The 14252-nt window shown below is 40.6% G+C and overlaps 1 protein-coding gene and 1 long non-coding RNA gene across 2 annotated transcripts; both read left to right on the forward strand.

Moving 5' to 3' along the window:
• The first annotated feature begins 2778 nt into the window (after positions 1 to 2778).
• On the forward strand, positions 2779 to 3839 carry LOC149108918 (uncharacterized). Its single transcript, XR_016208856.1, has 2 exons — positions 2779 to 3402; positions 3783 to 3839. It is a non-coding gene; the product is annotated as an uncharacterized LOC149108918 (long non-coding RNA).
• Positions 3840 to 9970: 6131 nt separating this feature from the next.
• Positions 9971 to 13604, forward strand: LOC149108919 (trace amine-associated receptor 6-like). Its single transcript, XM_089294743.1, has one exon. The coding sequence runs from the start codon at positions 10582 to 10584 to the stop codon at positions 11770 to 11772; it is 1191 nt and encodes a 396-aa protein (XP_089150869.1). The 5' UTR covers positions 9971 to 10581; the 3' UTR covers positions 11773 to 13604.
• The last annotated feature ends 648 nt before the right edge of the window (positions 13605 to 14252 follow it).

Consider the following 14252-nt stretch of genomic DNA (forward strand, 5'->3'; position numbering starts at 1 on the left):
ACATTGCGGTATACGCGGCGTGCGCCGATCCGTATTCGAGCGAATTCGCGCCCGAATATTTGGCTTTTGGCGCACTGCACGAAGATTTAATTCATGGCCAGAGTTCCATTGAAGGATGAATTTCCAATCGTTTTCGTTGTTCATCAATGGACGTCTTCGACTGTTATAACCCCTTGATAATCGACTCGATTTATCAGAGCCTTGTTTTGAAAGAAGCACAAGGGTTTCGGTAAAAATCACTGGCACTGAAAGGCTAATCAGCAATAATAATAAATAAATGAAATACATTTCATTATTAGGCAATTTGATATCGAGCTATTTTTAATTCTCAAATCAGAAATCATTTCTGGACCCAGCTGCACATCCCTTATGTTCCCTTAGGCCTCATGATGTGTATTTACACGTAGCAGAACAAACTCGATTGAATCAGATTTTGTTAGACTGATTTGGAATGGGTTTAAGGAAGCTTTTCCATCATTGTAAGGACAGTTCCTTCAAGTAGAAGTGGTTTCCCACACAGCCGTTAATAAAAACGTGGGATGGTGGACTCCCTCTCCTCATGTTCTCGTATTTTAATTATTAATCTTACTCAAGGACAGCACGTACAGCGTTTTACCATTTTAAGAATCACTGCCTGGAAATATCGAGAATGGCTGGCCAGGTTAGAAAAATCAAAAAACCTGAAACTTTGCCTAAAGAATGCTTTTAGGGATCCACTTTCGAAAATATTTTCCCGATTTTCTTAGAATTTAAAGTCTTCGGGAAATTCGCAAAAAACGAAAATATAGCTTTTTGCCTCATTAAATATGCAAAAAATATCTGGAAAATTGACAAAGTTCTCGGTATTCGCATTGAAACAATTTACAAAACTAGAACTCGGGGTAAACTTAGCATAAGAGCTTTACTTTTCTTCTATCTAACAATAGGAAGTTTTAAATTTTTCAAGCATTTTGAAGGATTCCGTCGACCGTTGAAGAATTGCCTTCTAAAGCCCCTATGAAAACGGCAAAAATTACGTAGTTTTACGGGCTTAAAACGCATCTTGGTATGTCCGATATGGAACTAAAACGAGTACTGTGCAAAAGAGTGTCGTTTCTACTATAATAATATGGAAAAAAATTTCTGGGCAATCGAGGTTCACACAGGTAAAATGCAAAAGTTCGCGACAGTCTCTTCTCCAATTTGCATAATGCGGTATGTTCAAAGAACTCTATTGTTGAGCACTCTAGTCTGTTTTTGTTCTATTTGTGGGCCTTGCTTTGTGGGAAATATACAAAAAGAGAGTTGATCCATGTCGTTATTACAACATTGTTTCATTATTTCACGCAAGGTACATAAAACTACAGACAAAGCCCAAAATATAAGTTCAAACACGCTACATGTATTACGTGACTGGCGTATTTTCAGTTAGCTGCAATTGGAATTACTAGATTATTGAGGTTTAGACACTTGCTTATAGTAGAGACATAGCAGGGTTTGTCTTTCCCGTTTATATACACTCGATTAGTCTGCAAATATTCGAAAGGAGACTGATCTTTTAAAGTATTTTTTAACCATTGAGTGTCGATTTTGATCTTCATGGAAAACGGATTAATCAGAGGACCCGTTTAGACTTTTTCTCCGCCCCCACTAACTGCCCCTGGGTCTCCGAGGTTGACGTCTATAATGATTATCTTGAATTGACTCCATGTTCACTAAGAAATTTATAATCCGATGGTGAAAAAATATTCAAGGTACACCAACCTCTATTAAGCGACCAACCCCTATTAAGCGGCCACCTCCCATTTCCCGGAGGGTAGCCCACTGTATTATATGTAAACCAAAAATAATTGCACAGCGGGAGAAGACCTAAGTACGAGTTTAGCGTTACAGTATTTACGCAAGGCATGTAGGTAGCGGTGGTCTGGTAAAAGATGACAACAGGGGCAATGGTTAACTATTCATTCTTTTCATTTCTTAATTTAGTCTCTTCCTACTCAACAAGATTGTGTGCTCCCTGTGGTTCCAAGCCTTGCGGAGTCTTACGTATTAGGATAGAAATTGTCCTACTCGTACCCCCTAAAATGGGATGACAGCATTGCGTGACGAACAAACAACGAACCGCTATAAGCAAGTATTCAAGCAGCAATTAAGCACGGATCAAACGATGATCAAACGTAATATTTTGGTGTAGTGCAAAGCAACCAACTATCTACAAATCACTTCGCCGTTTTTGACTTAGATGCAGTGGTGATCTTATGTGTCGAAAGAGGGTCACAGATTCATGGTATTCGACCATTAAATAAGTTGACAGTTGGCGATGACGCTACATCGGACGTTGTGTAAACAAAAGCAAACTTCTGCTTTATGTGCGACGAATGGTGACAGAATCACGTCAAATCGGCTTTTGGACCTGCCTTTTACAGCAAATAAGGTTAGAACATTTCGAAATTATCAGCTCTGTGTCTATTTCATTTTAATATAGCTCAAGACATGTGGCGCGTGCTAAACTATATGTCTAACCCGTAAATTGAAATTTGACGACGGATGGACAAATATCTGCATTTTTAACGTACTTTGAAAAGCTCTCGCGTCGCTCACAATCATTTGCCCAAAGAAACTTTTACAGGAATCTGTAGACCATCCTTCTGCGATTCAACCAACGGAAGCTTGATCCATTTGAAGGTTTCGCACATGGTGAAAATCAATTATTTTTACGAAGTCCTTTTGAGTGAATGAATCACATCTCTTCGAAATTTAATTATTTTGCACCCCGAAAGATAACGCAGCATTCCCTAAAATCAACCCAGTACACAATTAAACATTGCCCAAAAATATTTGAGTGTTTTAACGACGGAAGAATGATGTGGTTTTGCATGCGAGGCTCTCAAACTTGTTTATTAAAATGGTGCGTCAAATGACGATTTTAACGGAATTTTTTAATTTGCATATTTCTTTGAAATAAAAGGGTATTTTGCCAAAAAAACTATCCAGTAGTTTTTGTCATACCCAAGCCTATCTACCATAGGAATATGAGCGAAAATCGAATTTTCGACCCTTGCCGCGAAATTAAGAATTTGTCTGATTTTTACAGGCAGGCACTCTTAAATGTGTTTCGAAACGACTCGTAACGAAATGAGAGAAACGACCTACATCAGCATTCTGAGTGCTCGACCTTCAACAAGCACTGATCAGCGGTTTTCCACATTAGATACCAGGTTCTCTCGGTGCTCGCGCCATTTTTGGCGTCCTTTTTGAAAGGTGTGAAATGTTGAAGCTTGCATCGATCTCTTGGTCCTTTTTCACTGTTTAAAAACTATACTTTGGCGGACAAAATTCAGTTTACCTTCACTTCTCCTCTGTGCACGATTTCAAGCAGTTTTTGGTGGCATGCAGCTGGTGAAAACATCGATACATACGGAGGTACGAGTCAGCAACAACAGGTAAAACGTAAGCCATTGTTGTCTTCCCGGGTTGTCTTGTACGTTCGAGTAAGTTAAGCTCAAGTTTCCAGGGTAAAGTTCAGTTGTAAAGTTTGCTTAAGATGTGTGGAATTGCCTCTGGTTGTAAATGTTTTTTTTTTTATCAAGCAGAAGCTATACATTGGAAGTTAATGTAACCTTGATTTCCAAAGGGACAGCAATGTTGGTGAATTAAACCATTAAATCAAACTACTGTGTAAAATTTACTGATTGATTTATTATGATATTTTCCTTAGTACTGCAAGCTTGATTTGAGGTTTCCCAGTGTGGATTTACAAATAAACTTAACTAACTTTTATGCGTATTGCATTTTAATTGTAGGATGAAGTAAAATTGGTAATGCCTTACATGTATGTATAATCCCTGGCATCCTTACTTGAAGGAAAAAAGGAAAACCTGTGAGGAAAAACCCTGGCTTACAAGATACATGTATGTATTCATGACTATTTAGGGGGCCATGGAGACTTTTTAAGATCTATTTTTGGAAGAGCTTTTGGAAAAATTATATTGGCAAGCAAATTTTGGCACTTCACTAGTCAGTCTCTATATATTTTATATATAAACAAGGTGATTTGCAGATCTGTTTTCAGTGTGCTCAGTAGTAAACTAGAGCGTGATTATAGCAGATGACGAACTGAGCAACTGTAAATTTGACTTGACATTTTATTACTATTTAGTGTCGTACTACACAACTTGTGTGCAGCACTCATCCGATAAAATTGCCAAATGCGAATTTACATCATTACACTGATTTGAAATACACATGCAACCGTTGGAAATATGATAGCTTTAATTTCTTCATATATCGCCCAGAGAAAAAAACCCAAAATTTTTGACTAATACCTTATCATAAACTTCGCTCTGTTCAATCTGCATCAAAATAAAACTCCAGTTTGAGCCTGGAAGTTTATTGTTGAGGGGTTTACCAGTCATTTGAGACCAATTATACTTCGATGGGTTAATTTTCAAGGTCACGACGAAACAGCGAAACAGCTAAAATTCTAACATTTCGAAAGAGGAATTGACACTGTAAAATAAATTTGTCCGGTACCTTTGATTTATCGTTGTTGACTTCATTCACAGTTGTTCTAATCGTCCAAAAATAATTAGCTCCAGTTTGAAAGACAATAGGCCCTTTGCAGCTGGGGTCACGTGACCAAAATTTTCCTAAAAATTTTTTGTATTATGGGCTATAACTAAAAGAATGCCAGAAATGGAAAGAGCGCATCGAAAATACCAAAATGGCCAAGTTTGAGGCCCCAGGAAAAAACGAGTAAGTTTATACCATAGTTTGAATTTTCGGAAAATTTAGAGGATTCGTATGGAAAATGTTGCTGGAGAGCAAGGTCTTGCTCTCTAGCAACATTTTTCCATACAAATCTTCTTATTCTTTCAAAAATTCAGACCATCATAAAATCTCATTCTCTGATGATGGGGGCCTCAAACTTGGCCATTTTGATATTTTCGACATGCTTTTTCCATTTCTGGCATTCGTTAAGTTATAGCCCATAATTTTATGAAAAGTAGGTCACGTGACGGCTTAGCTGCAAAGGGCCTATTCAATTCGGTCATGATCACTGGATCCGACCTGCTGGAGATCAGCGAAACCACTGCGTTTGAATACGACTTCTTGAACGCATTCAGGTCCAAGGGCGATGGTAGTCAATTAGAAAATTCCTGATTTTATTACAAATCCTGGACTTGGAGCGAAATCTTTGGAATAAATGAAAATTTCAGTCAGCAACTGTCCGCCATACATGCTTACTTGCCAAGATGGCAAGTGCCTCGCTACATTTTAGTTCAAGTGGTGACTCGCAGAAGGACATCATGATTGACCGTCATGCAGACCAATGATGGTGCAAGTCTAATGATTTGCCAGTAAGCGTCGTCCATTATCGTACATGAAACGGCCCTTAGATGAAACGGTTCGCCATTTGCCCTGTAATTAGGCCGTTTGCATTGTGGCGACAATGTTGTGCTTGATTTAGACAGTATTTGTATTTCTTATTTTAGATTTTAATACTTTTTATTTCTTTAGAGGACCTGCCTGAAAACCACGTATTTACGTGACGGGCGCTTCCTCGTTAAAGATTGTTTTTATTAATATTATTATTATTATTATTATTATTATTATTATAAAGAGCTTTAGCCACATCAATTATCTTTTCGACCTATCAGTGCAATTCTCATATTCACCTTTCGAAATTATAATTAATATGATTAATTGGCAAACGCTTCAAGCAGTGTGGCTATATAAGAAGTATTATCAAAAACTGGATCATTGGATAGTGCAACTCGAGAGTTTTCATTGATTAGCCCTTCATGAGTTATAGGCCATGCTCTACAAATATGGTAAGCGTACGCGTGTTTTTTTGGGCGTTTTTTGTTTTTAAATTTTAGTTTAGTTTTCTATAATTAAGGGCCGTTTTTTTTAAAAAAAAAACAATTATTCCACTTGCGCTTGATTATGCGATCATAAACGTCTTTTATCACGTGCTGAATGCATATGTCGTGTTTTAATAGTATTCTCGGTAAGGGCAAAGCAAAAAATACCAAATTGTATCTCGGGAAAAATGGAACCACAACACATGTCATTTTCTGACTTAATAGACAATCTTCACTAGAACATTGACGATTCTTTTGGAGGCCAATGTCATTGCAATTTGTTTTCGAGAACCTGATTTCAAAGCAATGTTGATTGACAGTAGTTCAACGTTCTAAAGATGTCTTTTTGTTTCTTCAATGAAGGTATCCCGACTCAATATATTTGTACTTTGGTCTTTCGTCAAAGTTGGAGTTTTTGACAAGAAATGTTAAACCCATTTCTTCTAAAAGTAAAATGTCTCAACTTCGAGAAAAGTGTATTTAGTTTTCCTTATTCTGTTAGAAGAGATGCCAAAAATTCCTATTACATTAGGGGCCAGAATTTTCCTTACTTCATCAAGACATTCATTACCGCACTACCGTACTCCCTACCCAAAACAATGTTACACTGGTACACTAGAAGCTCAATTTCCGCCGCTCTCTTGAATCTGGTCTACGCTAAAGTGCGAATTCCTTTTTCGAGCAGCGGCTGGTAATTGGGCCTAGGTACACAACGCCTTTGGGTTAGGTAACGCAAAAAGCTGGAATAGCGAAAGAATGAAGGCAGACTATAATATCTCCCATTTTAAGTGTCTGTACGGCCAACAAGGTTTTTGTGGTTTTGGTATCTCTATAACATCTAAAAATGTATTCAAACCAAAAAAAAAAAATGAATTCCGATGCTTTTTTACCGTGAAATCCAGCTTTAAATTTTCCCACTTCGACCACACCTAAGGAAGTTGACCGCGTAATGTTAGATTGGTGACGAATGACGTCACCTCAGGAGCCTATCAAAGCTGCATGTTTTTATTTTGCTTGATTAACGACCGCATTGTTTCACCAACTTCGGTTTGTTTGTTTTTTGTCGACGAAAACTCCTAACCACTACTGAAACAACAGTGACCTGAAATAGCAGGATTTGGCAATTCCTGACATGACGTCACGACCCATTCAGAAACCCAAACTCTTTTTTTCCACTGACCCACGGTCAACTTCATTGGGCGTGGCTGAAGCAGAACCTTAAAGCTAGATCTTAGGGCGTAAAAATATCGGAATCTAATTTTTTTTTCTTAGAATACCTTTTTACACATCATAGAGATACCAAAACATCAAAAACCCTGTTGGCCGTATAGACACTTTAAAAGGCCAATGCTTATTATAACTAGATGTCGAGGAAAAGGTTGTTGTTATTCATCGTGGTAGGTGCAATAGTAAAGTGCATTATCGTTTGTCTCACGGTGTAGTCACTTGAGATGTAGATCGCGACGTTTTGACTGCTTACTGCTGGTCTTCTTCAGGCGATAAGGTCGACTGATTGCACGGTATCATTTATGTCACAAAGGTCGGCCGTGATTGGTGCATTTCGATCCTCCTATTGTTCCATTGTTCCGGCGAGTAGCTGTTCCCTCAGTGGTCCGCTGTTGTACCGCTCTCCTGTTGTTGTGTTTCTTAATCGTGGGTATCCATGCTTCAGGAATTTCAATTCCACTATCCCTGTTGATGTTATTAGGGTGAAGTCTTATGTGAATAGCTTCCTTGACCCTTCGTGTGTACCAGTGAGGATCTCGATCAATAAACTTGGCCTCATTCCAGATAGGATAATGGCCGGTCGCGTGGGTGTGTTCAGAAACGGCGGAGGTCTGGGTACGGGCGAGTCGTATCTCCCTGTCGTGTTCTTTGATCCTCTCCTGCATAGATCTCCCTGTTTCCCCGATGTAAACTTTGCCGCGCCCACAGGGAATCCCCTAGACAACACCATCTTGTTTAGCCGGGTTGACGGTGTCCTTTGGTCGCACCAAGTGTGACCGAAGTGTCGTGTCGGACTTAAAGACGGGGCGATTGCCTTGTTGTTCTAGGCAGCGGCGGAGAGACTCCGAAACTCCTTGGACATAAGGTAAAACGGCGGTGGATTTAAATTCCGCGACAAGCTCTCTTCTTGGGGTTGTTCGTGCCTTTGTGATCTTCTGTACAAAAGAGGAGGGATATCCGTTAGAAAAAATAATACCACCAAAGACCGTCAACAGCGCAAGTTTGAGAAACTTTTGCGAGAGAAACAGTCTCCTGTAACTCCTACAACTTTTGTTGACAAAACAAAGTGGGTTATCAACTTGTCATCCAGGACCCTTAACGAAGCTGAGGTGTCCTTACTGAAGAAAGGTCTAAATTTCGCCTTGACTCCTACGAGCGTCCCAGCTACCGAGATCATGGCCAAGATTGAGTCAGCAGTCAGGCTACTAGATGCGGGGCGAGCAGACACAGTCAGGAGATCCGTCAACACCATCCTTCAACAGGCACAACCACCCACGCCCAACATCACGAAGGAACAGCAGGGGGCTCTTAAAAGCCTAAAAGAGGACAACTCCATCATGGTTCTTCCGGCCGATAAAGGTCGCGCCAGCCTAATCCTGGACGCTGACACATACCACGCAAAAATGTCAGCGATAATTGATTCCGGACCGTACCAGCTACTCAACAAAGATCCGACAGACCGCTTGACCTGGAAGCTATCTGAGAAGCTGCTAGCCCTGAAACGGAATGGACACATATCAGAGGCGGTTTATGATAAGATCAGACCCCGACACAAACAACCACCTAGGATCTATGGTTTGCCGAAGATCCACAAGGCCGACACACCGCTTGGGCCAATTGTGTCGTGTGTCAACACCTTTGCATACGACCTGTCTGCTTTCTTGGCTAACGTATTATCTCCTCTTGCAGGTAACTCGAACTTCACAGTGAAGAACTCAACTGACTTCGCCTCCACCATCGCCAGTGAAGAGATCCAGGACCACGAGATCATGGTGTCTTTCGACGTAGAGTCACTGTTTACCAACGTACCGATCGAGGGCGCCGTACAAGCCACGCTACAAAAAAAAAAAAAAAAAATGGAGAACGACGCAGGCCTGGCTGACCGCACGACACTCACACCAGTTCAAATCGCGGACCTCCTGGATTTCGAATTAAGATCTACGTACTTCCAGTACAACGGATCGACTTACGAACAACGAGACGGCGCAGCCATGGGGAGCCCTGTATCCGCGGTTATTGCTAATCTCTACATGGAGATTTTTGAAGAACAAGCAATAGAGTCCGCACCTTGCAAGCCTAAGATCTGGAAACGCTACGTAGATGATACTTTCACCATCCTGGACCGGGATAGAGTTGACGTCTTCCTGCGACACCTGAACAGTCAACAACCATCAATTCGTTTCAACATGGAGATGGAGAACAACCGCAAGATCGCCTTTCTGGACACGTCAGTTTAGAGAGAACCTGATGCCCGCCTTACCACCAGTGTCTACAGGAAACCAACACTTACTGATCAGTACCTAGCGTATGATTCACACCACCCTCAGTCAGTAAAGCGCTAAACGTCTCGTGACCAAACCATCAGTAATCGTTAGAGAGAAGAACCATCTGTCATCTGTACTTGTTTCTAACGGATATCCCTCCTCTTTTGTACAGAAGATCACAAAGGCACGAACAACCCCAAGAAGAGAGCTTGTCGCGGAATTTAAATCCACCGCCGTTTTACCTTATGTCCAAGGAGTTTCGGAGTCTCTCCGCCGCTGCCTAGAACAACAAGGCATTCGCAACGTCTTTAAGTCCGACACGACACTTCGGTCACACTTGGTGCGACCAAAGGACACCGTCAACCCGGCTAAACAAGATGGTGTTGCCTACAGGATTCCCTGTGAGCGCGGCAAAGATTACATCGGGGAAACAGGGAGATCTATGCAGGAGAGGATCAAAGAACACGACAGGGAGATACGACTCGCCCGTACCCAGACCTCCGCCGTTTCTGAACACACCCACGCGACCGGCCATTATCCTATCTGGAATGAGGCCAAGTTTATTGATCGAGATCCTCACTGGTACACACGAAGGGTCAAGGAAGCTATTCACATAAGACTTCACCTAATAACATCAACAGGGATAGTGGAATTGAAATTCCTGAAGCATGGATACCCACGATTAAGAAACACAACAACAGGAGAGTGGTACAACAGCGGACCACTGAGGGAACAGCTACTCGCCGGAACAATGGAACAATAGGAGGATCGAAATGCACCAATCACGGCCGACCTTTGTGACATAAATGATACCGTGCAATCAGTCGACCTTATCGCCTGAAGAAGACCAGCAGTAAGCAGTCGAAACGTCGCGATCTACATCTCAAGTGACTACATCGTGAGACAAATGATAATACACTTTACTATAACAAACTTAGAGTTCAGAAACCCGAGGCAAAGAGTCAGTACTACACGAAGAAGAACATCGTGGTGCATTCAAGTGTAATTAAATACCCCATATTTACCAGGCGTATTTTAGATTTGTCTAATTTGGCATTTCCCCCCTCACCCCAGAAAACACAAGCTTATTTTAAAGATAACCATAGCTGTTTTAATTTTACCCCTCATAGGTTTGATTGAAACAACCACAGACAGGCGTGAATGCCGAAACTGAAGACCCCATGTGATCGACAGAGGTAGTTGGTTGTTTAACGGCCCCTGAATCCAAACGAGAGACATTCTTCATGTACAGTATGGGCATAAACAGCAACGAAACAAACGCCAATTCATCTGGCTCAACATTTTATTGCCCGTACGCACCGTATGTATCATGGGAAAACGATGGCTCGGTTTTTTACTTGATTATAGGCCTCATAACGGTCGTGGCTTCATTCCCAACAGTTCTTATGAACGTATTCATAATCCTGGCTATAAAGCAAAGAAGAGAGCTTCAAAAACCCTCAAACATTCTATTGTCAAGCCTGGCCGTTACGGATCTTTTAGTTGGCGCCATAGTTATGCCGACGTGTGCCGCTATTGATTTCTTTACACTGAGTCAAGTCTCGTTTGAGTATACTTGTATGTTATATGCGGTAAATATGTTCTTCGGGCCTTTCCTCTTCTCGGCCACGTTGCATCACTTGACTGTCATTGCTTGGGAGAGGTATGTGGCGGTACAAAAATGGATGGACTACAAGCTTATCATCACAAATGGCCGCCTCAAAAAGATTGCGATAGGTACCTGGCTCTCTGTCCTCTTCCCAATGGTTGCAAGCTTTTTTACGACAATTGTCGCTACGGGTGATCGTGCACGTACAATTTTAGAAGGCGTTGCAACCGTGTGGACTGCTGTAGATACTGTTTGCTTATTTCTTGTTGCATTCTTTTATCGAAAGGTTTACCTTGGAATACGCAATCGTAAACTAAACGAAATTTCTCAAATCGACGTTCTAATGAAAGCAAAACTGGAGTCTAAAGTTGCCAAGACAACTGGTTTATTAACCGTTGCGGTAATATCATCGTTTATTCCAACATTTGTTTTTGCTATCTTAGTAAACGTTGTACCAATCTTTCGTACAGTTGCCTCTCACAGGCTTACACAGACATTGATTCAATTAAACTCTATTTTTAATCCGCTGCTTTACTGTTATAGAGACCGCCGTTTTAGAAACGCTATTTGCGAGCTGTTGGGGAGAAAAAAACCTCAAGCAAAACAGTCGAGAGTTGGTGCCGCCCAAGTTTTCAGGCGAAATGATTTAGTTAGGTCGTCAAAGCTTCATATAGTAGGAAATTGTATCCAACGCTTGAAAAGATCAGTATCTTGCAATCTAACTGGTGCTCTAGATTCTTGTCATGGAACAACCAGTGCGGCTACAATGAAAAGGTCTTTGTCTGCTCCCACCCTCGATACACGCGGCAGCTCCTTTGATGGTTAAGTTGCGCAGCAGCCACCACCCATCATGGAAACAAGCCAAACGATCTGTAATGGAAGCGGCGTGTAATATGAAGCCAGAGACGATCGTGAAGGTTACAGAGATGAAAGGATGCCTGAAATACCCCGTGAAATAAATGTGTCAAGTTCAAAATCCTGTGATTCTACCAAGACGTTGTGAAATTTGCCAACCAAGTTTGCCATGGAACCGTTTAAAGACCAGATCCGTTGACAGCGAATACCGTGGCCCCATATGAAGCATCTCTGAGCATCGTCTCAATTTGAGGCAGGATTTTAAATATTGAATTACAAGTAACCTGCTGGACGGCACTGCAAACATTGCATTCATTTGGAATTCGGAACCCAAGCTAAGCGAAACTTTATCACCTCATGTTTCTCTATAATATTTTAGGATTATTTTGTCCAGCAGCTCTATTTGTATCTTTATACCCGTGTATCGAATTCCATTTAATTTGAAATTTTCACGTTCAAAGACGTCTGAAACAGTTGTTCAACGTGCTCGTGAATCGTTGAGCCTCACACCTGATCTATTGGGACCAACTATCGCAGGCAGATTACAGAAAGAAACATTCGTCTCCTTCTAGGTTAGGAAACAATGCGTAGTTTCAATAGACTTAGTGCAAAACCTCATAGAAACAGACGGGACAATACGCTATCGTTACTAAAAAGACCTAACAAAGAACATATTGTCGTTGAAGAGCATCACCTTGAGCTGTCACAGCACAGCGGACCGTCGAGCTCTCGAGAGTGATCCCAGCTTAAAGTGAATGGGGGAAAATGCAGGATGTACAGACAGGACTAATAAGTTTCTAGATTGGGAAAGAACCACTAGTAGAAATTGGTAAAAGGGTAATTGCTGCCTCACAGTATTATTATATTATCCCATACCATGAATAGGATCCCGCAAGAACTTTTCATATTTTGCAGCACCAAAGTATACTGGTTGTATTTAGTTAACGTGTTGTTGTCTAGGTGCAGGAACCTCAGCTATTAGTTGAGTTTTTGGTGATTCCTTCTTTTAGTTTGGAGTTCAGCCCATTTCTCAGCTATCAGTTATTTGGCAGATCTCAGAACTAAGCCTTCAGTTAAAAAAAAAAACAAAAAACCACCCTTTCTCCAACTAACAGTTAACATCTCCAGAACCTTAGGAAACGCTAAATCCAGGCCTTTTTAACGATTTTCATAGTTATTGGTTTAGCAAGATGGTATTGAAATCGAAAAGACTAATGATATGTTGAAAACAACCTCTTATCTTCCTTGCAAAACTACGAGTCTGAGCTAATCTTTTCTGAAGGCTCTTCTCTATATGGAACATTTTCGTCCATTGTGTTTCATTTAAAAGTATACCACTTTGAATCATTGACTCAGTATTGTATATCTGTATATAAATTTAAACTTTCACAAATAATTTTTAAATATGTTATTCATTCATCTAGCTCTAAATAGTATATATACATGTTAAGAGATACGCCGATTCACAATAGCTAATAATTGCTCGCACAAGTAGATTATCACGGGTTGTACAAATATTGTGTAATAACTGTCGTCGCTTGTAGCGAGACTGCGCAGTTGTATTTTAGTTGAGTAGTTCTTCATTGTTCCTTGACTTTACTGAGATTTGATTTCAAGTAAATGTAAAATGTACATACAAGCGAAGTTGAGATGAATAAAATAAGTTAATCCTTTGCTAGTTAGAATTGAAAACAAAGCTTGAACGAAGATCAAGAGTGATCGAGAACGGGCAATTCTTAGATTTCACAAAGGAAAAGCCATGCTGGCAATGCTGACATTGGCTTCTCGTCTTTGCGGTCTAACGCTCCAAACATGGTTGAGTCAAACCAGTTCAAACGTACCTTAAGATTGGCTTAAAGTGGCTGAAAACGGTTTTCAGGCATTCCCAAGAGTTATATTTTGATGGGTCATTATTATCACCCTTGATCAGTTGGTGTTACAACTATGATATCAAAAGACTGCCCAATCATTGGTGAACGCGTAGTTTTCACTTTTGTGACACATAGGTTACCATAACAGCAGTATAACCTGCTAAAAGCACCCTCAATGTTTACTTAAAGTACTTATCTTTCAAAAACGACAAGGTGAAACCCTTTCTAATTTGGAAAATATTATTTCCAAGTTGTAGACGTGGAGCTGTTTCTCTCCCTCACTTCTTATTAGACATTTTGAACCCCGAGGTGAAGGAAGCGGGGGGGGAGACTCCCATATGGATAGGTCGGGGATACTCGTCGGAAAATTTGAAATTAATCCGCAAAAGGAGACAAATCTGAGTGTGGCTCTAGCTTAATTTGATTCTTAAAAGATACCACGTAAAACGTAGTAGGCTCCTTATTGTCTTATTTATCTATCCTTTCCTTACAGGGACTAGCCACTGATGGGTAATACTTTAGGCAAAATTTGATGTGATTAAATCCTTACTCATCTCTTTGCCTAGTCTAAGAGGAATAA

The sequence above is a fragment of the Orbicella faveolata genome, unplaced genomic scaffold (assembly GCF_042242905.1).
Source record: "Orbicella faveolata isolate gen_17 unplaced genomic scaffold, um_ofav_v1 contig_25, whole genome shotgun sequence".
Classification (NCBI taxonomy): Eukaryota; Metazoa; Cnidaria; class Anthozoa; order Scleractinia; family Merulinidae; genus Orbicella; species Orbicella faveolata.